Raw genomic sequence first — 25,699 nt, 5'->3', positions numbered from 1 at the left:
ACTCTGTTCCTTTAACTTAACATGAGTTCATTTTCACTTTTTACACGTCACGTGATCGCGTCTTTTTGAATCTTACGAAACGCGGTCAGAGGCGTCTTCGCCCGGACCCTCGTACACGAACGGATCGGCAAGCACTTCGCCATTAACCTCCAGGTTAGTTCAATAATCCTAGCACCCGGGTACTTACTCTAGGAGCTAACTTATCATTTTCTTTACACACGTGTTAGACGGGGACCTGGAGGGTCGGCCGAGGACAAGGGGAGAGGCCTCCGGGGAGGGCCGTCTCCAGCGATCGTACAGACAAGTAACTTCCCCCCCCACAGATGGACACCACACAAGGATAAGGTTAATGCTTTTTATATGCAGTTCTTGAAGCAAAGTATCATGGTACAGTGAGATCGGGACACGAGGGTCCTCTCAATTCTAGTCTCTGGAAGGGAAAGGGGTAGCGGGACAGTCTTAGTACCGATCCGGTACAGAGGTGGTAGGATGGATAGCTCACAATCCTCGAGCTCGAAGTTCTGGGAGGTTGGGCCGCAGCAGCGCCAGCGGCTCGGATGGTAGTTCACACAAGGAAGGGCCGCGGCAGCGCCAGCAGGTCCCGATGAGGCCGTAGATTGCAGAGGGCCGCAGCAGCGCCAGCAGGTCCCGACGAGGATGTAGGTTGCAGAGGGCCGCGGCAGCGCAAGCAGGTCCCAACGAGGATGTAGGTTGCAGAGGGCCGCGGCAGCGCCCGCAGGTCCCGACGAGGATGTAGGTTGCAGGAAGCCGCGGCAGCGCCAGCAGGCAGGACGATGATTCACAAGGCAGGGCTGCGGCAGCGCCAGCAGTCCGTCAAGGATGAGTTCTTCAAGGTGTCTCTCAACTCCAGGATACAACTGCCTTCCTGCTCTGGAGCTGCCCCAGTTATAGGTCTGGCCTCCTTTGATGTCCGGACCCTCGCTCTTGGAGGTCCGGGATGAGGGAGTCCAGACACCCAGCAGGGGGGTGGAGCCAGCGCCCGGGGAGGCTGGGGGCAATCGGCACCTGGCGGGGGAGAGCCATCGACACTCCTCTCTCCCATTGACCTGCCAAGTGGTCCGTTCACCTCCTGGGTGGATGGTGGTGCCGGGATGTCGGGGCCTGGCCAGGCCCAGGGTTGGGGTCGAGCTGAGGCCACGCGGCCTCGTGGTGCAGTGTCCAAGATGGCGGCTGGGCCGGGCAATGGTGCTGACGGTGGCCCGGGCCAGTGATACAGAGATGTCCGGGAGCAGGCGTCCTGTAGGGGACGGGTTGCGGGTTGCTTCTGTGGGTCGTCGGGGTTGTTCTTCTGGTGGCACCGGGAGAGCCGGTGTCCGGGCTCTGTCATGCGGGGAGGGAGCGAGCCCTTCACGAGGCCTGTCCAACATGTGTCCCCTTCAGCTGAAGGCGGGGAGAGTCACCCATCCTCTCGGGGACTCTCCTCGTCGAGGCGGAAAAAGCGTGACAGGCCGTCCGCGTTGGCGTGGTCCTGGCCTGGACGATGCTCCACAGTGAAGTCCATCCCCTGCAGGGAGATGGACCATCGCAAGAGTTTGGGATTCTCCCCCCGCATCTGCATCAACCATTGCAGGGGTCGATGATCTGTTTGTACCCGGAAGTGGGTACCGAAGAGGTAGGGCCGGAGCTTCTTGAGGGCCCACACTACTGCAAAGGCCTCCCGTTCGATGGTGCTCCAGCGCTGCTCTCGGGCCAGCAGGCGTCGGCTGATGAAGGTCACTGGCTGGTCGACCCCCTCGGGGTTTAGTTGGGAGAGGACTGCCCCAATGCCATGGTCTGAGGCGTCTGTCTGGACGATGAACTCACGGCTGTAGTCGGGGGCCTGGAGCACAGGGGCGGTGCACATGGCGGCCTTCAGCTTCTCGAAGGCCGCTTGACAGTCTGGGGTCCAGTTGACTGTTTTGGGGTGTTTCTTGGATGTGAGTTCCGTGAGGGGCCCCACAATGCTGCCATAGTCCTTCACAAACCGCCTGTAGTATCCGGTGAGCCCCAAGAAGGCTTGGACCTCGGTTTGGGTGACGGGTGGCTGCCAGGACTGGATGGCAGCGATCTTGAGCTGGAGAGGGGCCACCAGACCGCTCCCCACTTGGTGCCCGAGGTAGGTCACGGACCCCTGGCCAATTTGGCACTTGCTGGCCTTGATGGTGAGGCCGGCCTGGTGGAGGGCGTGCAGGACCTCTCGGAGGTGGTGAAGGTGGTCTGTCCAGTGGCGGCTGTACACAGCGATATCGTCCAGGTAGGCGGCGCTGAATTCTTCGAGGCCCGCCAATACCTGGTTCACAAGTCGTTGGAAAGTGGCGGGAGCGTTTTTCATGCCGAAGGGCATCACTTTGAAATGGTAGTGACCATCCGGGGTAGAGAAGGCGGATCGTTCTTGGGCTCTGGGGGTGAGGCCGATCTGCCAGTAGCCCGCTGTCAGATCAAAGATGCTCAGGTAGCGGGCAGCCCCCATGCGGTCAACCAGTTCATCTGCTCGGGGAATGGGGTGAGCATCGGTTCGGGTGATAGCGTTCAGGCCCCGATAGTCGACGCAGAATCGGAGCTCGGGGTGGTGCCCGGGGCAGCAGCTTTGGGGACCAGTACGACTGGGCTGGCCCAGGGGCTGTCGGATGGCTCGATGACTCCGAGTGTGAGCATTTTGGAGACTTCGTCTTGGATGCAGGCGCGCACCCGATCTGGCCCGGTGTCGGATAGGGGGACTGTCCCCAGTGTCCACGTCGTGAAGGCACCAGGGGGGGACCCCGGGGGTGAGGGAGAACAGGTTTGTAAATTGCAGCAGGAGAGCCCGACAGTCTTGGCGCTGCTCCGGGGTCAGGGCATCGGAGAGTCGGACCCCGTCCACCGAGCCATCTTTCTCACAGGTCCTCAGTAGGTCAGGGAGGGGCTCGGAGTCTTCCTCTGCCCCACTATCTGTGGCCATCAGTAGGCTGAGCTCCGAGCGTACGAAGTGTGGTTTGAGTCTGTTGGCGTGAAGGACCCGGAGGGGGTTCCGGGGGGACTCCATGTCGATTAGATAGGTGACAGGGCCCTTGCGCTCGACCACCTTGAAAGGTCCTGTCCATTTGTCCTGCAAGGCACAAGGCTCGATGGGAGACATCACCCATACTTGTTGACCAGGCTCGAACTCGATGGAGGAGGCATGTTGATCGTACCATTTCTTCATGTCCTCCTGACTGGCCTCGAGATTGGCTTTAGCGAGTTCCCTGAATCGCCGGGTCTGGTTGCGGAGGGTCAGGAGGTACTTATACACGTCCGGAGGGTCTTCTGGGGGGCCATTTCCCACTCTTCTTTAACCAGGCTGAGGGGCCCCCGGACAGGGTGTCCGTACAGGAGCTCGAAGGGGCTGAAACCGAGGGATTTCTGGGGGACTTCTCGGTAGGCGAAGAGGAGGCACGGGAGCAGCACCGCCCACTGGCGACGTAGGGGTTCCTCCAGCCCCATGATCATCCCCTTGAGAGTGCGGTTAAACCGTTCGACTAGTCCGTTCCCTTGCGGGTGATAGGGGGTCGTGAACCGGTACGTAACCCCGCACTGCTGCCAGAGAGATTTCATATATTTGGAGATAAAGTTTGTGCCTCTGTCGCTAACGACTTCCCGGGGGAATCCTACTCGAGAGAAGATCCCCATTAGGGCTCGGCCTACCACTGGTGCTGTTACGGTCCGAAGAGGAATGGCCTCGGGATAGCGGGTGGCGTGGTCCACCAGGACCAGGATGAATCGATGCCCTTGTGCTGTTCGGGGGTCCAGGGGCCCCACAATGTCTATTCCCACCCGTTCGAACGGGGTGGTGACGACGGGGAATTGTTGCAAGGGTGCTTTGAGTTTTCGGCCGCTCTTCCCGCTGGCCTGGCAGGTGGGGCAGGCCCGGCAGTGGTTGGAGACGTCATTTCGCATTTTGGGCCAGTAAAAGTGGGCTACCAGGCGGTTATACGTTTTGTCTTGCCCCAAGTGCCCAGCAAGGGGGACATCGTGTGCCAAGTTCAAAAGGAAGTCTTTGAAGCGGAGGGGCACCACCAGCACCCGACTGGCCCCCAACTCTGCAATTCTTTGCTCGCTGTATAGTAGGTCATTGTCCCAATAGATCCAGTGGGCCCCTGTGGTGTCTCCCGCGCTCTGGGCGAGTGCTTGCTGTCGGAGTCCCTCGAGGGAGGGACAGGTCTTCTGCTCCTGCCGGAATTGTTCCTGGGTGGGTCCCCCCTCTTGACGCCACTGAGCCAGTTCTGGAAGATCTTGGAGCTGAGTGGGTCCCTCTTGGGTTTGCTCTGGGGGATCAGTACTGAGGGTGTCTTCCTCTGGGGTGATCGGGGGAGGAGGTGCTAGCCATTCGGGTTCTTCGGGTCTGGGGATGGCGCGGGCGGCCATGGACCGGGTTGTTACGCACGCCCAGTCCGGGAGGCCCAACATCCCCAGGTGCTCTCTTCTCTCAACGGCTGCCCACGGGGAACTCTCGAGGTCGTTTCCCAGGAGGCAGTCCACTGGGGCATCATCGCGGACAGTCACTTTTAGCATACCGGACACTCCTCCCCATTCGAAGGGGACGCAGGCCATCCGACACAGGCTCTCTGAATTGTCGGCTGCTCGGACGGGGCAAAGAACGTTTGGCAGGATTTGTTCCGGGGTCACCAGGTGACAGCGGACTGCCGTCACACTGGCCCCGGTGTCGCGCAGGGCTTCGGCCTTGCGCCCATTTATGTTCACCCACTGGCTGTATTTTCTGGTGTTGGCGGATAGGGGAGCCCGCGGGATCATGTCTCTTTCCCCCAGGCAAGCCAGAATCATGGCGGCAGGTTCCCACTCGGGCTGTTCCTGCTCGTACTCTTCATACTCTTCGGAGGTTTGCTCCTCTCCTAGGGCGGCGGCAGCGACCTGGCGGGGCACGGGAGTCTGGTTCTTCGGGCAGCTCGGGTCGCTGGCATAGTGGCCGATTCGCTGGCACCCGTGGCAAGTAACGTTGGCTCGGAACCCTGGGCGCATCGGGGGATTTCCCCGACCGGCCGGGGGCGGGGTGTTGCTGGCGGGAGCTGCCGGGACGGCATCTCTGCCCCGGCCCTGGCCTCCTCCTCCTCCTCGGGGGCGATGGGGACCTTGGTTGGTTCTGTTTTGTTCACTTGGCCCACTCCGGGCCACTCGAGTGCTTTCCCATCGGTCAGCTTCAGCAGCGAGCTGCCGAGGTTCAGTCAATTTACTGTCGAGGAGGTGCTGCCTGAGCTCGACGAAGCAATTGTTGGAAAGGTGCTCCCACACAATGAGGTTAAAGAGTTGCTCGTAGGTGGTTACGTGGCTGCCCTTGATCCACCCCTCGAAGGCTCGGCTGAAATAGTTCACATACTCCACCCAAGTTGTACCCGGGATCCGTTTGCAGTCGCGGAACCTCTGGCTGTACATCTCGGGCGTGAGTCCGTATCGAGTGAGGAGGGCGGCCTTCATGTGGTCATAGGAGGTCATCTGATGGTCCGGGAGCTGTAGCAGGGCATCGCGGCCTTCATTGACGAACCTCCCCCATAGCCCGGCTCCCCAGTCACTTCGATCAATCCGGTGGGAGGTCATGGCGATCTCGTAGGCCTTGAAGCACTGCTGTATGTCGTCGTTCCGATAATATTCTCTGACGACATCCTTGGGGATGTGGACCTTTGGTTCGGTAGTGCCCGGGGTGTGCGGGCTCTAGTCTCTGGAAGGGAAAGGGGTAGCGGGACAGTCTTAGTACCGATCCGGTACAGAGGTGGTAGGATGGATAGCTCACAATCCTCGAGCTCGAAGTTCTGGGAGGTTGGGCCGCAGCAGCGCCAGCGGCTCGGATGGTAGTTCACACAAGGAAGGGCCGCGGCAGCGCCAGCAGGTCCCGATGAGGCCGTAGATTGCAGAGGGCCACGGCAGCGCCAGCAGGTCCCGACGAGGATGTAGGTTGCAGAGGGCCGCGGCAGCGCCCGCAGGTCCCGACGAGGATGTAGGTTGCAGGAAGCCGTGGCAGCGCCAGCAGGCAGGACGATGATTCACAAGGCAGGGCTGCGGCAGCGCCAGCAGTCCGTCAAGGATGAGTTCTTCAAGGTGTCTCTCGACTCCAGGATACAACTGCCTTCCTGCTCTGGAGCTGCCCCAGTTATAGGTCTGGCCTCCTTTGATGTCCGGACCCTCGCTCTTGGAGGTCCGGGATGAGGGAGTCCAGACACCCAGCAGGGGGGTGGAGCCAGCGCCCGGGGAGGCTGGGGGCGATCGGCACCTGGCGAGGGGAGAGCCATCGACACTCCTCTCTCCCATTGACCTGCCAAGTGGTCCGTTCACCTCCTGGGTGGATGGTGGTGCCGGGATGTCCGGGCCTGGCCAGGCCCAGGGTTGGGGTCGAGCTGAGGCCACGCGGCCTCGTGGTGCAGTGTCCAAGATGGCGGCTGGGCCGGGCAATGGTGCTGACGGTGGCCCGGGCCAGTGATACAGAGATGTCCGGGAGCAGGCGTCCCGTAGGGGACGGGTTGCGGGTTGCTTCTGTGGGTCGTCGGGGTTGTTCTTCTGGTGGCACCGGGAGAGCCGGTGTCCGGGCTCTGTCATGCGGGGAGGGAGCGAGCCCTTCACGAGGCCTGTCCAACATGCTTCCCCCCCAGCTGAAGGCGGGGAGAGTCACCCATCCTCTTGGGGACTCTCCTCGTCGAGGCGGAAAAAGCGTGACAGGCCGTCCGCGTTGGCGTGGTCCTGGCCTGGACGATGCTCCACAGTGAAGTCCATCCCCTGCAGGGAGATGGACCATCGCAAGAGTTTGGGATTCTCCCCCCGCATCTGCATCAACCATTGCAGGGGTCGATGATCTGTTTGTACCCGGAAGTGGGTACCGAAGAGGTAGGGCCGGAGCTTCTTGAGGGCCCACACTACTGCAAAGGCCTCCCGTTCGATGGTGCTCCAGCGCTGCTCTCGGGCCAGCAGGCGTCGGCTGATGAAGGTCACTGGCTGGTCGACCCCCTCGGGGTTTAGTTGGGAGAGGACTGCCCCAATGCCATGGTCTGAGGCGTCTGTCTGGACGATGAACTCACGGCTGTAGTCGGGGGCCTGGAGCACAGGGGCGGTGCACATGGCGGCCTTCAGCTTCTCGAAGGCCGCTTGACAGTCTGGGGTCCAGTTGACTGTTTTGGGGTGTTTCTTGGATGTGAGTTCCGTGAGGGGCCCCACAATGCTGCCATAGTCCTTCACAAACCGCCTGTAGTATCCGGTGAGCCCCAAGAAGGCTCGGACCTCGGTTTGGGTGACGGGTGGCTGCCAGGACTGGATGGCAGCGATCTTGAGCTGGAGAGGGGCCACCAGACCGCTCCCCACTTGGTGCCCGAGGTAGGTCACGGACCCCTGGCCAATTTGGCACTTGCTGGCCTTGATGGTGAGGCCGGCCTGTTGGAGGGCGTGCAGGACCTCTCGGAGGTGGTGAAGGTGGTCTGTCCAGTGGCGGCTGTACACAGCGATATCGTCCAGGTAGGCGGCGCTGAATTCTTCGAGGCCCGCCAATACCTGGTTCACAAGTCGTTGGAAAGTGGCGGGAGCGTTTTTCATGCCGAAGGGCATCACTTTGAAATGGTAGTGACCATCCGGGGTAGAGAAGGCGGATCGTTCTTGGGCTCTGGGGGTGAGGCCGATCTGCCAGTAGCCCGCTGTCAGATCAAAGATGCTCAGGTAGCGGGCAGCCCCCATGCGGTCAACCAGTTCATCTGCTCGGGGAATGGGGTGAGCATCGGTTCGGGTGATAGCGTTCAGGCCCCGATAGTCGACGCAGAATCGGAGCTCGGGGGTGGTGCCCGGAGCAGCAGCTTTGGGGACCAGTACGACTGGGCTGGCCCAGGGGCTGTCGGATGGCTCGATGACTCCGAGTGTGAGCATTTTGGAGACTTCGTCTTGGATGCAGGCGCGCACCCGATCTGGCACTCGGTACGCCCGGTGTCGGATAGGGGGACTGTCCCCAGTGTCCACGTCGTGAAGGCACCAGGGGGTGACCCCGGGGGTGAGGGAGAACAGGTTTGTAAATTGCAGCAGGAGAGCCCGACAGTCTTGGCGCTGCTCCGGGGTCAGGGCATCGGAGAGTCGGACCCCGTCCACCGAGCCATCTTTCTCACAGGTCCTCAGTAGGTCAGGGAGGGGCTCGGAGTCTTCCTCTGCCCCACTATCTGTGGCCATCAGTAGGCTGAGCTCCGAGCGTACGAAGTGTGGTTTGAGTCTGTTGGCGTGAAGGACCCGGAGGGGGTTCCGGGGGGACTCCATGTCGATTAGATAGGTGACAGGGCCCTTGCGCTCGACCACCTTGAAAGGTCCTGTCCATTTGTCCTGCAAGGCACAAGGCTCGATGGGAGACATCACCCATACTTGTTGACCAGGCTCGAACTCGATGGAGGAGGCATGTTGATCGTACCATTTCTTCATGTCCTCCTGACTGGCCTCGAGATTGGCTTTAGCGAGTTCCCTGAATCGCCGGGTCTGGTTGCGGAGGGTCACTCTTCTTTAACCAGGCTGAGGGGCCCCCGGACAGGGTGTCCGTACAGGAGCTCGAAGGGGCTGAAACCGAGAGATTTCTGGGGGACTTCTCGGTAGGCGAAGAGGAGGCACGGGAGCAGCACCGCCCACTGGCGACGTAGGGGTTCCTCCAGCCCCATGATCATCCCCTTGAGAGTGCGGTTAAACCGTTCGACTAGTCCGTTCCCTTGCGGGTGATAGGGGGTCGTGAACCGGTACGTAACCCCGCACTGCTGCCAGAGAGATTTCATATATTTGGAGATAAAGTTCGTGCCTCTGTCGCTGACGACTTCCCGGGGGAATCCTACTCGAGAGAAGATCCCCATTAGGGCTCGGCCTACCACTGGTGCTGTTACGGTCCGAAGAGGAATGGCCTCGGGATAGCGGGTGGCGTGGTCCACCAGGACCAGGATGAATCGATGCCCTTGTGCTGTTCGGGGGTCCAGGGGCCCCACAATGTCTATTCCCACCCGTTCGAACGAGGTGGTGACGACGGGGAATGGTTGCAAGGGTGCTTTGAGTTTTCGGCCGCTCTTCCCGCTGGCCTGGCAGGTGGGGCAGGCCCGGCAGTGGTTGGAGACGTCATTTCGCATTTTGGGCCAGTAAAAGTGGGTTACCAGGCGGTTATGCGTTTTGTCTTGCCCCAAGTGCCCAGCAAGGGGGACATCGTGTGCCAAGTTCAAAAGGAAGTCTCTGAAGCGGAGGGGCACCACCAGCACCCGACTGGCCCCCAACTCTGCAATTCTTTGCTCGCTGTATAGTAGGTCATTGTCCCAATAGATCCAGTGGGCCCCTGTGGTGTCTCCCGCGCTCTGGGCGAGTGCTTGCTGTCGGAGTCCCTCGAGGGAGGGACAGGTCTTCTGCTCCTGCCGGAATTGTTCCTGGGTGGGTCCCCCCTCTTGACGCCACTGAGCCAGTTCTGGAAGATCTTGGAGCTGAGTGGGTCCCTCTTGGGTTTGCTCTGGGGGATCAGTACTGAGGGTGTCTTCCTCTGGGGTGATCGGGGGAGGAGGTGCTAGCCATTCGGGTTCTTCGGGTCTGGGGATGGCGCGGGCGGCCATGGACCGGGTTGTTACGCACGCCCAGTCCGGGAGGCCCAACATCCCCAGGTGCTCTCTTCTCTCAACGGCTGCCCACGGGGAACTCTCAAGGTCGTTTCCCAGGAGGCAGTCCACTGGGGCATCATCGCGGACAGTCACTTTTAGCATACCGGACACTCCTCCCCATTCGAAGGGGACGCAGGCCATCCGACACAGGCTCTCTGAATTGTCGGCTGCTCGGACGGGGCAAAGAACGTTTGGCAGGATTTGTTCCGGGGTCACCAGGTGACAGCGGACTGCCGTCACACTGGCCCCGGTGTCGCGCAGGGCTTCGGCCTTGCGCCCATTTATGTTCACCCACTGGCTGTATTTTCTGGTGTTGGCGGGTAGGGGAGCCCGCGGGATCATGTCTCTTTCCCCCAGGCAAGCCAGAATCATGGCGGCAGGTTCCCACTCGGGCTGTTCCTGCTCGTACTCTTCATACTCTTCGGAGGTTTGCTCCTCTCCTAGGGCGGCGGCAGCGACCTGGCGGGGCACGGGAGTCTGGTTCTTCGGGCAGCTCGGGTCGCTGGCATAGTGGCCGATTCGCTGGCACCCGTGGCAAGTAACGTTGGCTCGGAACCCTGGGCGCATCGGGGGGTTTCCCCGACCGGCCGGGGGCGGTGTGTTGCTGGCGGGAGCTGCCGGGACGGCATCTCTGCCCCGGCCCTGGCCTCCTCCTCCTCCTCGGGGGCGATGGGTACCTTGGTTGGTTCTGTTTTGTTCACTTGGCCCACTCCGGGCCACTCGAGTGCTTTCCCATCGGTCAGCTTCAGCGGCGAGCTGCCGAGGTTCAGTCAATTTACTGTCGAGGAGGTGCTGCCTGAGCTCGACGAAGCAATTGTTGGAAAGGTGCTCCCACACAATGAGGTTAAAGAGTTGCTCGTAGGTGGTTACGTGGCTGCCCTTGATCCACCCCTCGAAGGCTCGGCTGAAATAGTTCACATACTCCACCCAAGTTGTACCCGGGATCCGTTTGCAGTCGCGGAACCTCTGGCTGTACATCTCGGGCGTGAGTCCGTATCGAGTGAGGAGGGCGGCCTTCATGTGGTCATAGGAGGTCATCTGATGGTCCGGGAGCTGTAGCAGGGCATCGCGGCCTTCATTGACGAACCTCCCCCATAGCCCGGCTCCCCAGTCACTTCGATCAATCCGGTGGGAGGTCATGGCGATCTCGTAGGCCTTAAAGCACTGCTGTATGTCGTCGTTCCGATAATATTCTCTGACGACATCCTTGGGGATGTGGACCTTTGGTTCGGTAGTGCCCGGGGTGTGCGGGCGCTCGGCCACCCCTAGATCTTTGTTCTGTTTCCGCATTTCTATTTCTGCTAGCTTGCGCTCGTGTTCGTATGCCAGTTTTTCTCTTCGAGTTCTCTCTGCCTTTGTTTCTCTTCCCGCTCCTCTCGGAGCCGTAAGTGTTCTAAGTTTCTCTTTTGTTCCGCCAGTTTCAGCTCTCCGTCCAACCGGAGCCGTGCCAACTCTAATTCATGGAGTCTGCTTTTCTCTCGTTCTTGGATCTCTTCCAGGGAGAGACCCGCTCTCCTTTCTTCCTTCGGAGTGGTGTTTGTTTCTGGTGCCTCGAGGTTTTGGTTCCGGGGTACGGCTGCACCCGTTTCTGCCCAAGATTCTAGGGCGTGCTTGAAGTCCTCTTCTCGTGCTCAGTCCGGTGGTAGCAATGCCTAGTTCCATGCAAAATTGCTTTAGCTCTCGATGGTTGTACTCTTCTAGTTTCTCCATCTGGAATTTCTCTGTGGATCCGCTCTCTTTTGTTGTCATTGTGGTTGAGTCGTGGGGTGAGCTACTCTCTGTACGATTACGCGTCGGTTCGGATCGCGCCGCTGGCCACCAATGTTAGACGGGGACCTGGAGGGTCGGCCGAGGACAAGGGGAGAGGCCTCCGGGGAGGGCCGTCTCCAGCGATCGTACAGACAAGTAACTTCCCCCCTCACAGATGGACACCACACAAGGATAAGGTTAACGCTTTTTATATGCAGTTCTTGAAGCAAAGTATCACGGTACAGTGAGATCGGGACACGAGGGTCCTCTCAATTCTAGTCTCTGGAAGGGAAAGGGGTAGCGGGACAGTCTTAGTACCGATCCGGTACAGAGGTGGTAGGATGGATAGCTCACAATCCTCGAGCTCGAAGTTCTGGGAGGTTGGGCCGCAGCAGCGCCAGCGGCTCGGATGGTAGTTCACACAAGGAAGGGCCGCGGCAGCGCCAGCAGGTCCCGATGAGGCCGTAGATTGCAGAGGGCCGCGGCAGCGCCAGCAGGTCCCGACGAGGATGTAGGTTGCAGAGGGCCGCTGCAGCGCCAGCAGGTCCCGACGAGGATGTAGGTTGCAGAGGGCCGCGGCAGCGCCCGCAGGTCCCGACGAGGATGTAGGTTGCAGGAAGCCGCGGCAGCGCCAGCAGGCAGGACGATGATTCACAAGGCAGGGCTGCGGCAGCGCCAGCAGTCCGTCAAGGATGAGTTCTTCAAGGTGTCTCTCGACTCCAGGATACAACTGCCTTCCTGCTCTGGAGCTGCCCCAGTTATAGGTCTGGCCTCCTTTGATGTCCGGACCCTCGCTCTTGGCGGTCGGGAGGTCCGGGATGAGGGAGTCCAGACACCCAGCAGGGGGGTGGAGCCAGCGCCCGGGGGAGGCTGGGGGCGATCGGCACCTGGCGGGGGAAAGCCATCGACACTCCTCTCTCCCATTGACCTGCCAAGTGGTCCGTTCACCTCCTGGGTGGATGGTGGTGCCGGGATGTCGGGGCCTGGCCAGGCCCAGGGTTGGGGTCGAGCTGAGGCCACGCGGCCTCGTGGTGCAGTGTCCAAGATGGCGGCTGGGCCGGGCAATGGTGCTGACGGTGGCCCGGGCCAGTGATACAGAGATGTCCGGGAGCAGGCGTCCCGTAGGGGACGGGTTGCGGGTTGCTTCTGTGGGTCGTCGGGGTTGTTCTTCTGGTGGCACCGGGAGAGCCGGTGTCCGGGCTCTGTCATGCGGGGAGGGAGCGAGCCCTTCACGAGGCCTGTCCAACAACACGTAACCTAACACGTCCTTTATAACTTTATACCTGCAGAGCAAGGTGATACGGATAAACGTGATACACGTAAGAACTGTTTAACACAGTTGATTTTTTCACGGGCTCTTGGTTTCATTAAGGTGACCTTGCTAAACGACACTTATACTCACCGTACCACGTTCACCTGCACACCCCGACCCTTCCCCACCCAGCGAGTATCCCCACGATCTGACTGACAGGTTGTTTACCTTTGTTTTTTGAATGTAGTGTCCTTTCCCTAATGAAGGGGTGCACGATAACCCCGAAATGCATTGGATGTATTTAAAGGATTGTGTCATGTGGTGAAAATGAACTAACAAAACCAATATCATTGAATTAATGTGGAGTTAAATCACGGAAATCTTGATGAATAAACAATTTATCTAACTACTACCAAAAAAGCGTAAATCCTCTGTCTCGATAGAGGAAACAAAGTGTGCATACAAGGATGGGACCAGTGGTCCACTGGCCCCACAATTTCAAACCATGAGTGTGAAACACACCGGCATTTATGGCTTGTAACATTTTTTTCTTCACCTGGAGGATACTTCACTTTTCCAGTCCTCAAAACTTTTCTGGCACTAGGTGCAGGTGTGTAAATTGGCTGTCACAATCCTTTAAGAGGATTTGAAGGTGCCCACAAAGCATGAGTTTTGTGGTTCTTCACTACCTTTCCAAATGGCCAACCCATTGCACCTTAAGTGGAACCGTGAACTGCAATCCTGCCTCATATGACCAGTGGCGTATCAATGGCCCCCGTAGCCGCCATGGTGCGTGGAGTGGGGGCTCCAGCCCCCCCCCCCCCCTTGACACTGTGCACAGGCAGGTCTGAGAGCTCCTGACTGGGTCTGGAGCATGTGGGGGCCCCATCCATGCACTTTGCAGGGGGGCCCGCTCAAGTTTTGTTAAGCCACTGCTCAGGACCTAGTGACATAACCCAAAATAATGGGGCCCCCTGCAGAATGTGAAGAGGGACCTCTAAGACTCTCATATCTCAGAGACATTCATTGCCTATGTGCTGATTGGGGGTCCCAGGAGGATTGGGGGCCTCATGAAGGGTTGAAGACACCGCTGCCCATAGGGGTTTAGGGCCCCACATTACACCCCTGTCTTGACTCACCATCTTGGTCAAAAGGAAGACTTTGGTGAAATAATCCTTTATTCGACATTCAAGGATGTCCAGCGAGAGTCTGGAAGGGCTCAGTCCTTGTTTTATTTTCAAGGTAGCCACTGACTATAGTAAAAATGAATTCTGTCTAAGATGCTTTGGATGTAATGTATATGCCGTTGAGCAGCATACCTGGATCTTGTTTAGGAATGCTAAAGTTGTAATTCAAAGCAAATGATCTAACAGAGGTGCTTAGCCTGTGTTGCGAGGACCCCTGGGTGCCTACTGGTGTTTTACAAAATTAAATAATAATAAAAGTAAGCAATTAAAATGAATAAAATATATACAAATAAAGAAGCAAAATTGAAAATGTGAAAACCTTTTATGTATTCAATTGTGAATTACACAAAATATTTCAACATTTGAGCATTTGTTTGGTTTATACTTGTTTTGTATTTGTGTCTATTGTTTTGAGGTGGAAAACCGAGAAACTGCTTATGCCTGGGATCCCTGACTTTGAATAATATTTCTGTAGGGATCCCAAGGTTGTACTAATGATCCTACAGCAGTCAAAAGGTTACGAACCGCTGATCTATCATATATGACTGTTGTCTTTGTATAGGTTGGGAAGGACTCTTTCGGGAATGATTACTTAGAAAACTTCAAAAAGAACAACGTCTGTACAGGTAAGAAATCCTTTGTGTTCGTTTTTTTTTTAATTTCGACACCATTTCTTCTCTGAGGTGTTCTAACTTTGTTAAAAGTGCACTGTACATGCTTACATACTCGTGATCCCACTTGTTGGTTGCAAAAATGGAATGTTAGCAGTATGTTTTTATGATAAAAATGATGTACAGACCAGCTCTTTACGCGCACATACATTGTGTTAAAGAAAGTTGGTTTGAGCAGCATTAGTTTAGATAATAGTGGGCGTGCTTGCTCATTATTGAATATGTAGCATCCTTCCCTGGCATAGGTGCTGTTTTTGTGCAGCGCTACCTGCTGGCAGTTGTGTCAGGGACTGTCCGGGACTATGTGGGGATCACAGTCAGAGACTTGGGCAAGGACTGGGAACTGGGTGGAAACGTACACAGAAAGAGGAGTACAGCGCTGCACAGGATCATACAGGGAGTCAGAGGAGAAAAGGGGATTCAAAGGGGAAGCCTGTACAAGTGAAAAAGATGGGTAAGACTCAGAAAGGAAGGGCACGCACAAGGCAATTTAGCATTCAGACTAACTACACCCAGGACGGACGTGCAAGACATATATATAATACAACATACCAATAAAGGGGAGTGTGGGGTAAAGCACTCAGGAGCTCCACACGGTAAGACTGAAGCTCAGTAAGTTTCTCACCCACAATTGCTGTTACAGATCCTGACTGCAAATACCCACATTTAGGATATTCATTATTCATGCAAAGGCAGAGTCTGTGGAGCTTATACCTGTGGTGATGTTATAAATGCAACTCAAAGACAACACTCACTATGAACAAGAAACACCACCTAGGTAGTCAGCTGTGCCCACGGCTCCTGGCGATCAAACAGGAACACGCAAGGCAGTGACAGCAAGGGGGTAGAACTAAACACAAGCACAATAGACAAGGAGCTAGCAAGGAAGAGTGCTTTCCAGGAAAGGAAGGAAATGACAGGGCACACTTGGCAGAAAGCAGGTAACAAACATACAAGGTAACAGAAGCAAGACAGCAGAATAGAAAGACAGCAAACTAGAACTGGAACCCCTCGGTTTGGATACAAGACCGAGGCAACGACGGAAAGAGCGTGGCCTCAGTGTCCTGAGCGAGCGCCAGGCGAGGTGAGGTCTTCTCCCCTTCATATATGGGAGAGTTCATGACATTACAATATGAGACTGCCTAAAAGTTAAGATATACTGGTAGGTCTACATATTCCTTTTTCTGTTATCAACAATCTTCACTGTTGCAGTAGTGTACAGCATGGGTCCTGATGAAAGCCTGTAAGGGCTGAAACATGTCGACCTTTCAATATCTATGTTGGATAGTAATTTTTTCATACTATCTTCACTCTGTTTTTAACCATGCCGTTGTGATGGTCACATCTAATAAAGTACCTTTAGACACCACAACAGGTATTTTTATAATATCACTCTTTTTTCCTTCGTTTCACCTGTTATAAACACTGCAACCTGTACCCCTAGCCTACTACCTCTACCCACTGGCTGTCAATCTAACTGGAGGATCCGTTACTAACACCTCTCAAAACATTCTAATTGATGTGCCTAGCGGATACCAGTCTCCATTTCGTAAAAACCCAGATGACGAAGTTCCGCCAATGGGTGGGCTGATGGGTACTTTTCTTTTCCTTTTCTTGTTCTCTCCTACGGTATTCTCTCTTTAGACACTACAATTGAGTGCTAACTATAGGATTTTTTAAGACCCCTGGTATCTTTCTTGTGTTATTATATTGGTTAGTTGGGGGACAAGATACATGTAGGTCTATAAATAGCATTTCCCCTTGGACCCCTCTCATATTCTGTTCGTAGTAAGGGAAAGGGATATACAGAAGGGGAGGGTACAAGGGTATACTAGAATAGTGCTACAAGGGTATACTAGAATAGTGCAGGTTAAAGAATCAAGAAACAGCAGTGCTGGGGCAGGAACAAGAAGTGAGCTAAGGCTCAGGAGTCAAGGCAGCACTGCTGACAGTGCTGGTTCAGGAACAGGGAATTACTAAAGCTTCAGGAGTCAAGGTAGCACTACAGGCAATGCTAGTTCAAGACACAGGACATAGCTACAGCTCAGGAGTCAAGGAGTCGAGAGCACTGCAAACAGTGCAAACCAGGAACAAGAAATAGCTGAAGCCCAGGTACAGGAACAAAGAAGAACTATAGCTCAGGAAACAAGAGCACTGCATGCAGTGCTAATTCAGGTACTAGGAATAGCTATAGCTCAGGAACTCAGGAAACAAGGTAGCACTGCAAGCAGTTCTAATTCAGGGGAAGGGAAACTGCTGCAGTTCAGGAACAAGGAATACTAAGGCTCAGGGGTCAGGGTAGCACAGCAGGCAGTGCTAATTCAGGAACAAGAAAAACAGCAGCAGGTCACGAACAAGGCAGAACTAAAGCTCAGAAAACAAGGATGGTAAACGCTCAGGGAGCACTGGAAACAAGGATCGGTCTCGCCAGTAAACAGCTACCATGACCAACCTTGGCCTGAAGCGAGCTGGGGCTTATAAGAGCTCACAATAATCACATGCAGCAGGTGTGAGCAGGCTAGCAGCAGCCAACCAGAGGTGAGCTGAATTCCTCCACCCATCCTTGGCCTGCAGGGGCGGAGACAAAGCAGTGAGCAGGGAATTCTGGGTAATATTGTTTCAGGCTTGAGCTAGATGGCTTCCACAAAATCCGGCATGGATTGGGAATGGAGGTCAATTTCCAAATAGTGTCCAAATGGCTGGAAGTCAAGATATGCATGCAGGGGAGTGTCTGGAAGCATATTAGAACACTGGAGAGTCCCACAGTTTAGCCCCCTGGTGATGGACACAAGAACACAGGGAGCAAACCGTAACAGCATGTGATTTAGCCGGGGAGGGGGAGGAGGGGGATATAGATGTTACTCACTTTAGGCCAGATCCTTTCATCCAGTCACACCTAGAGCACAGAAGTCATCTTGTGGCTCATCCATAGGCATACATTAAATAATTTGTGGTCCTATATAATTTTTTGTGTATTTTAGGCTTTTGATACGAGTGAAGTGCTTCACTGATCAGTTGCAGAAGCGTTTCAAACATGATGTGCTTTACATAGTAGAGTACAGTGTGTTGGGTCTGGTTGAGACCGTAATAAAGAAAAAATAGGTTCAGTAGGCAGGGGAGGGAACCATGGACGTCAATACACTCAAAGAGTTTAGCAGAAGTGATGTCACATACCTCTTTTACCTCAGTGACATCACAGGAAGTGATATAATATCCCTCAGTCTCAGGAAATGATGCCTCATGACCATGATCCTGATGAACTCATGATAACTGACATCACTGAAGACTGGTGTATACCTCAAAGAAAAAATGTATTGCCACGAGATTAAAAAACAACCGCTGTATTTTCCACCTGAATAAATTCATTTGAAGCATATGTTCAATATGAACTATGTTTTTGGCTTATATACTTCTTTATAATTTGTAATATGTTCTGATTGATATTAGTTGTAAATCATTATCACTTGTGCAAAGTAGAGGTGAAGGCTTTGTTTAAACACATCATTTTTATGCAGTCACAGTGATGAAAAATGCAAACGAGGTGCTTAAATTGTGTAAGTCATTTGATTTATTTCATTTGATAATATATCCTAACTAGTGCATATTAAATTGCTGAATGTATTAATTTTACAGATTTGAAAATGTTCTGTCCCAGTGGGAGCAGAAATTACAGTGCCCATTAGGACCCTGTTTACCTTCTGTTACTTTATACTATAGGGGTTACGTCCGTTTCGGGGTCCGGTAGGACGTGCAATATTTTTTCAAAAAAAATTACCTGGCCACCAGTTTTGGAACTGCTACTTACTCATGCAGATTTGGAAATACAACGCATCACGTCATTGCATTTTACTTTCACAGTTGTATTAATTCAACTTAATTTCAAACATCCTTTCATTTTTTTTGAAGGATGAAAAGAATACACATTTCATTAATTTATACATTCCTCATGAATAAATGTTAATAAACACATAAAAAACTGGACAATTCAAAAACTTAAACATGACGATAATAAATTCAAATCTTACGATTAATTCAAACAATTACACCAGTCGGTGATTCAAAAATGCCTGTATGCGCTAGGACATTGAATATTGTTCAGTTCATTGAGCGCTTCAAACAGGTTTACTGCGGGGACAACTTTCTCTGGACGTGATTTGCTCTCAGGGTATATTTCATGTAGTGGCACCCTCTCTAGAGCTTCAATTAATGTGGATCCCTCGCAGGCAAAATATTAGCGTGCAGACGTGTTTCCAATCCCCCTCTGCTTCAAGGGATTATCATCAGGGCCTAGACCACGGTGTAATCTTATCTTCTTTGCTGAAATCAATCTCCTAATAGTATCCTCTTAGACACTGGAGTCTTCGTGTTTACTTGCGATGACTCCCACCTTGTATCCTTATTTGCGATTTAAATTGAGCCAAACTATTTCATTGAGGGCTTTACATTCCACCTTGTGAATGTGTAATCCTTTTTCAGGTTAAAGTTTTATATAGCGCAAACATGACCCTTGAGGGTATCTTAGCACTTTACAGATGGACAAGAGAGGAAGAAATAAGGCAGACGGCAACACAATGAAAAATGGTACAGGATGTAGCAGCTGCCAGGGTGGAGGAAGAGACCACTTCAAGGTCCAAATCAACAAGATCATAACAAGCGAGTGATAAACATTGGTGTAGATACATTGCCATAACGGGCCCGGAGCCTATAGTTCATAGGTTCTAGAACATAAATGTGTTCATAAATAACTCTTTTACTGTCTTTTTAAATGATGTAGTTGAGGGGTTTAGACTGACCTCAGGGCGTACCAAATTCTCGAAGGCTCAGTTGTAAGTTATCATTTTAAAGAAATGCTGTGGTTTCAACAATAATGTGTTGGAGCATCTAGAGGATCTGCAGCAGCCCGAGAGTTCCAGATTTAGCAAGGTACCTCGGGTGTTGAAGTGTAGGGCTTTATGAATCATGCTAGCAATTTCTAACTGTATCCGTTTTAGAGATTTCAGATCAGGAGTGATGTGGTTATTTCTTTTAGATCCTATGATGAGCCTTGCAGCAGAGTTGAGAGAGGCCCTTAATGGAGCCAGCTTAGATCTAGGTAGGCTATAGAGGATTTAACTTCTATAATCCAACCTGAAAATCACTAGGGCTTGGACAGCTGACAAAGTCGTCAAGTGGGAGCAAGGGTTTTATTTTTCTTAGGTTGTTTATTTGGAAGTTCACTCCTTTGGTGGATGTTATGATGTGCTCCTGCACTTCAAGTTGTAGTCTAGCATTATTCGCAGTGATCTTGTGGAGTCTATAACGTGAGGTAAGCAGTTAAGAGCTGTTAGTTGAATCATGAATTTTTCGGTATCAAGTGACTGTTTGGGCAGGGTGATTAAAAGGATTTCCTTTTTGATGGCATTTAGTTTGAGGTGGTTGCAGTTCAGCCAGTTTTGGGGTTTATGTAGAGGTGGTTGCAGGTCAGCCAGTTTTTTTTTGTAGGATTATGTTGAGAGACCTGATATCTAGGGGGGGGGGCAGAGATTTTCAGGTCGAGTTGGGTGTAATGGCAATACATGTGACAGTGGATGTTAGCTAATGTCAGAATTTTGGTTAGAGTCTCCATGAACAGGTTAAAGAGAGTGGGTGAGAGCGCGGACTCCAGTGGAACCCCTAATGTGATTGGTGTGAAATTGGACAAGGACTGATTAATCTTGAATCTTTGAGTTCTGTTATGGAGAAATGAGGCAAACCAGTTTAGGACGGATCCAGATAGCCCCATTCTATGTTCCAGTAAGTCTAGGAGGTTGTCATGTTTGACCTTATTGAAAGCTGACGAGAGGCCGAGTAGGATTAAAAGACAAGATTCATTCTGATCCAGCATTTTTTATGCTTCATCAACTATGATGTGTTCGTGCCAATTCTGTCCTGTGGCCCTGACGGAAACCAGATTGGAATTGGTCTAAAAGTCTGTATTGTTCTATGTGGTTGCATAATTGGACATGGACCCATATTTCAAGGAGCATTGGCAGAGTTGGAAAGTTGGAGATTGGGTGGAAATTATTAGGGTCCATGTGGTTGGCTGTTGGTTTTTTCAAAATAGGGGTTACCTGCCCACACTTTAAGCAGTTTGGTATAGTGCCTTGAAGTAGTGAAGCGTATACTATTTTGGTACAGAGTGTGAGTACAGACATTTTAATCTCAGTAAAGAAATTTGATGGCAGAGGGTCGTTGAAGTAGTTTGAAGGTTTCAGAGCTGTTAGAATTTTTAAAAAGGCGTTTTCATCAAAGGATTTGAATAAGTTCCACAAAGTGTTGTTTTTGGGGGGAGTTGATATGTGGTATGACCAGAAGGTGCTCCATTGCTCTCCGTAAATCACTTTAAATCATTTTTGGCTTTCCCAGGAATAAGGATACAAATTCCTAGCAGTTTGACTCAGGACTGGATCCAGATGGGGAAGGGTTGGGTTGCTTAATAGTTTGTAATTTGATAAGTTCGAAAAAACGAATTGTTCGATTTCTGGCTTTATCTAGTTGGTTTCTAAAGAAATTTGCTTTCGAGTTTTGGATGCGTTTATTGTAAATGCTTCTCAGCGATCTCATATGTTTAAAGTGTTCAGGGGACAGAGAGAATCTACACCATCATTCAGCTACTCTCAGATTACGTCTTTCTGCATATAGGCTACTGTTGTACCATAGTTTGGAGTCTTTGGTGGACATTCTTTTTAGCTGTAAGGGAGCTATTGAGTCTCGAATGTTCTTCATGGAATTGTTGTAGTGTTCTGTAAGGTCATGGACATCTTACATGTCCACAGGAGGAGGCAGGACATTATTTCTGAGGGATGTCCGTTCATTCAGCTTTATGTTTCACATGTTCCTTTTCTAGTGTCTGGCTTTCTTTATTTGAGCCTTTTTTGTTCTCACCGATTCAGTAATGAAAAAGGTGATGCGGTGGTGGTCTGTCCAGTCACAAGGGGCGATAGATTCAACTTAAATAGGGTTGACCTTAGAAATGGTTGGATCCAAGGTCACATCCATGTCCTGGGTTGGACTGTCACAGATTTGGGTCAGGTTGAGGTCCGCTAGGAAGGTTTTAAGGGTGTTCACTGTAAGGTCCTTCAGGTCGTTCCAGTGGAGGTTGAAATCTCCGGCGAAGATCTGAGTGCAGCCTTGTCCCGCATTGGTTGGGATGAGTTTCATCAATTTTTCAATGAATGAGAGGTTGTCTCCTGGTGGGGGGGTATACCGTGTGTAGTTTGAAAAGTGGCCTTCTCTTACTCATAATATCGATGCATAGGTATTCGTATGAGTATAGAACAATGGAATGTGCCTGTTTCACTGAAAGACTATTACGGTGTAGGCAGACAATACCTCCACCTGGTTTGCTAGGTCTATCTAATCTTATGGTGTCATACCTAGGTGGGACTAGTATGTCAAGGGTTGCTGCAGAGGAATAATTTAGCCATGTTTCAGTCAATATTAAGAGGTCAAGCCTGTGTGCAAGGATGAGGTCTGTCGCGTGCCTCATTGCCAATCTGCAATTGAGTAGCATTCATTTCAGCTGTGGTATGGCATCTTTTCATTGTCTCTGCAGAATTAACAGTGCCAAAATGTGGCCAATGTAAAAATGGAGCGAGACGGATATTTGTAGGGGAGACAAGGAGAGACAACTGAAACACTGGAAAAAAGTAAGATAGAGAGACCACTGCGCCTTTAACGAGGCCGGGTCACCCCCTTTGCTTCCCACGCCTGCCGCTGCCTGCCTCCTGTTGCTGTTGAGCGACCCAGCCGCCGCTGGGCCGCCCGGATCTCCCCCTGCTTCCCACGCTTGACCCTGGTACAGCAACCCAGCCTCCCGCCGTCCAGAGGTCCCGCCGCTGCCTCCCTGCGGCCCCGCCCACCACTAGCCCATTGGCCGCCCCGCTCCCGCCACCCAGCTGACCCGCCCTCCCGGCTCCTTACTTAAGGGGTCCGCGGGGTCAGCTAGGGAGTGACCACTGCGCCTTTAACAAGGCCGGATCACCCCCTTTGCTTCCCACGCCTGCCGCTGCCTGCCTCCTGTTGCTGTTGAGCGACCCAGCCGCCGCTGGGCCGCCCGGACCTCCCCTCCTGTTTCCCACGCCCGCCGCTGCCTGCCTCCTGCTGCAGTTGAGCGACCCAGCCGCCGCTGGGCCGCCCGGATCTCCCCCTGCTTCCCACGCTTGACCCTGGTACAGCCACCCAGCCGCCCGCCGTCCAGAGGTCCCGCCGCTGCTTCCCTGCGGCCCCGCCCACCACCAGCCCATTGGCCGCCCGCTTCCGCCACCCAGCTGACCCGCCCTCCCGGCTCTTTACTTAAGGGGTCCGCGGGGTCAGCTAGGGAGTGACCACTGCGCCTTTAACGAGGCCGGGTCACCCCCTTTGCTTCCCACGCCTGCCGCTGCCTGCCTCCTGTTGCTGTTGAGCGACCCAGCCGCCGCTGGGCCGCCCGGACCTCCCCTCCTGTTTCCCACGCCCGCCGCTGCCTGCCTCCTGCTGCAGTTGAGCGACCCAGCCGCCCGCCGTCCAGAGGTCCCGCCGCTGCCTCCCTGCGGCCCCGCCCACCACCAGCCCATTGGCCGCCCCGCTCCCGCCACCCAGCTGACCCGCCCTCCCGGCTCCTTACTTATGACCCCCGCCAGAGTGACTGCGCAGCGGACGCGCTCATCGGGAGCACCGATTGAGCACCGAAGGTTCGCCGAAGGTGCGCCAAATGTAAGCACGTCTACGCCCGTCCGCGCCTGGACCGCGCCCAGTGCCAAGACCCCTGGCCCCCGCAGATCCCAGCCCACCCGCCGGACCTACGACGCCACCGATCTCAACGCACTCAACACCGGCCGGATCCCTGGATGCTACCGAGCCACCCCGAGACGCAACCACGGACCCTTCAGCTGCCACTCCTGCAAGTTCACCTGCATCCGGACCTGCACTGCACCCGCACCCACCAAGCCGAACACCAGCAGCAACCACCTCAAGTGCATCCTGCTCAACACCCGCTCCGTCCACAGACACGCCGTCCAACTCTGGAACCTCCTCGACACCACATCTCCAGACGTTGCCTTCCTCACGGAAACATGGATGAACGCCTCCTCAGCACCCGACATCGTCATCACTATCCCGGACGGATACAAGATCACCCGGAGGGACCGCGTCTACCAGACCGGAGGAGGCATCGCCATCATCCACAGGAACACCATCCGCATCACGACCAACACCGACGACACCCTGACAACCGCCGAACACCTGCACTTCCAGATCCACACCGACCCCAAGACCACCCTGAGAGGCACCCTCATCTACAGACCCCCGGGACCACGCACACTATTCAGCGAAGACATCACTGACTTCATTAGCCCACACACCCTCTCCTCCGCAGACTACATCCTCCTCGGCGACCTCAACTTCCACCTGGAGAACAACGACGACTGCAACACCACCACCCTGCTGGACAACCTCGCCAACCTCGGTCTCAAGCAGCTGGTGACCACCCCCACCCACTACGCCGGACACACACTCGACCCCGTCTTCTCATCCAGCAAGACATCGTCTTCAGCCACGCCACCGGACTCCACTGGACGGACCACAGCTGCGTCCACTTCAGCTTCAGAAGAACCACGATCCACCACCACCAGCAACAGGTTGCACGAAGGAGCTGGAACAAGATCACAGCCGAACAGCTCGCCGCATCCCTGAGCCAGCACCCTCCCGCCAGCTCAGCGAACCCCAGCCAGGCCGCCGACAATCTCACGAAGTGGATCAGCAACTGCGCAGACTACCTCGCCCCACTGAGGACCTCACCCAGCAGACCCGGCAGCAAGAAGGCCCCATGGTTCACCGCCGAACTCAAGAGCTCCAAGAAGAACTGCGGAGCCCTCGAGAGAGCCTGGCGAAGAGACCCAACACCAGACAACATGACCACCCTCAAGCTCGCCACCCGAAAGCACCATCAACTGATCCACGCCACCAAGAAAACAGCATTCAAGGAACGGCTGGACAACAACGCACACAACAAAGGAACTCTTCAACATCGTGAAAGAGCTCTCCAACCCCAACGCCGGAAACAACGACATCACCCCATCGCAAGACCTCTGCAACTCTCTCGCCTCCTACTTCCACAACAAGATCGCTGACATACACAACAGCTTCAGCACACAACCAACGCTCCCCATGCCCGCACCAACGCCCCCCACCACCACCCTCAGCGCCTGGACCCCGGTCAGCACCGAAGACACCATCCGCACGATGAACTCCATCCACTCCGGATCTCCCACCGACCCCTGCCCTCACCATGTCTTCAACAAGGCCGACGCTGTCATCGCACCCCACCTGCGGGACATCATCAACACCTCCTTTGGCACCACCACCTTCCCGGAGAGCTGGAAGCACGCCGAACTCAGCGCTCTATTGAAGAAACCAACAGCGGACCCCACCGAACTCAAAAACTACCGCCCAATCTCGCTCCTCCCGTTTCCAGCCAAAGTCATCGAGAAGACCGTCAACAAGCAACTGGCCGCCTTCCTCGAGACGAATGGATCCCTCGACCCCTCACAGTCGGGCTTCCGGGCCAACTACAGCACAGAGACCGCCCTCATCGCAGCCACCGATGACATCCGAGCCCTGCTTGACAACGGAGAAACAGCGGCCCTCATCCTCCTGGACATCTCCGCTGCATTCGACACTGTCTGCCACCGCACCCTAGTGCAGCGCCTCAGCAACGTCGGAATCCAGGAGAAGGCACTGGAGTGGATCATCTCCTTCCTCGCTGGAAGGACACAGAGAGTCCGCCTACCGCCGTTCAGATCAGAAGCCACCGAAGTCATCTGCGGCGTTCCTCAAGGCTCCTCGCTCAGCCCCACCCTCTTCAATGTCTACATGAGCCCTCTCGCAACCATCGCACGCCAACACAACCTCAACATCATCTCCTACGCCGACGACACCCAGCTGATCCTCTCCCTTACCAACGACCCCGCCGCCGCCAGAGCCAACCTACACGAAGGGATGAAAGACGTAGCCGAGTGGATGATGACCAGCCGCCTGAAACTGAACTCAGACAAGACGGAAGTCCTCATCATGGGCTCCTCGCCCTCCGCCTGGGACGACTCCTGGTGGCCCCCCGCCCTGGGCACCGCACCCAAACCAACAGACCACGCACGCAACCTGGGCTTCATCCTGGACTCCTCCCTCTCCATGACCAGACAAGTCAACGCCGTCTCCTCGTCTTGTTTCAACATCCTGCGCATGCTA

General features: G+C 54.3%; 1 protein-coding gene across 2 annotated transcripts in view; it reads left to right on the top strand.

The window, feature by feature from the left end:
- RBKS (ribokinase) overlaps nt 1-25,699 on the top strand; it is a 572,657-nt gene that overhangs the window by 172,622 nt on the left and 374,336 nt on the right. For both annotated transcript variants that reach the window (XM_086949486.1, XM_086949487.1), the window contains one exon: nt 14,350-14,413. In XM_086949486.1, coding sequence (XP_086805612.1) covers nt 14,350-14,413 — 64 coding nt within the window. The remainder of the gene's footprint in view (nt 1-14,349; nt 14,414-25,699) is intronic.

The sequence above is a fragment of the Lissotriton vulgaris genome, unplaced genomic scaffold, assembly GCF_964263255.1.
Source record: "Lissotriton vulgaris unplaced genomic scaffold, aLisVul1.2 SCAFFOLD_1000, whole genome shotgun sequence".
Lineage (NCBI taxonomy): Eukaryota > Metazoa > Chordata > Amphibia > Caudata > Salamandridae > Lissotriton > Lissotriton vulgaris.
The sequence above is the reverse complement of the archived record's forward strand: the minus strand, read 5'-3'. Positions and strand labels throughout refer to the sequence as shown.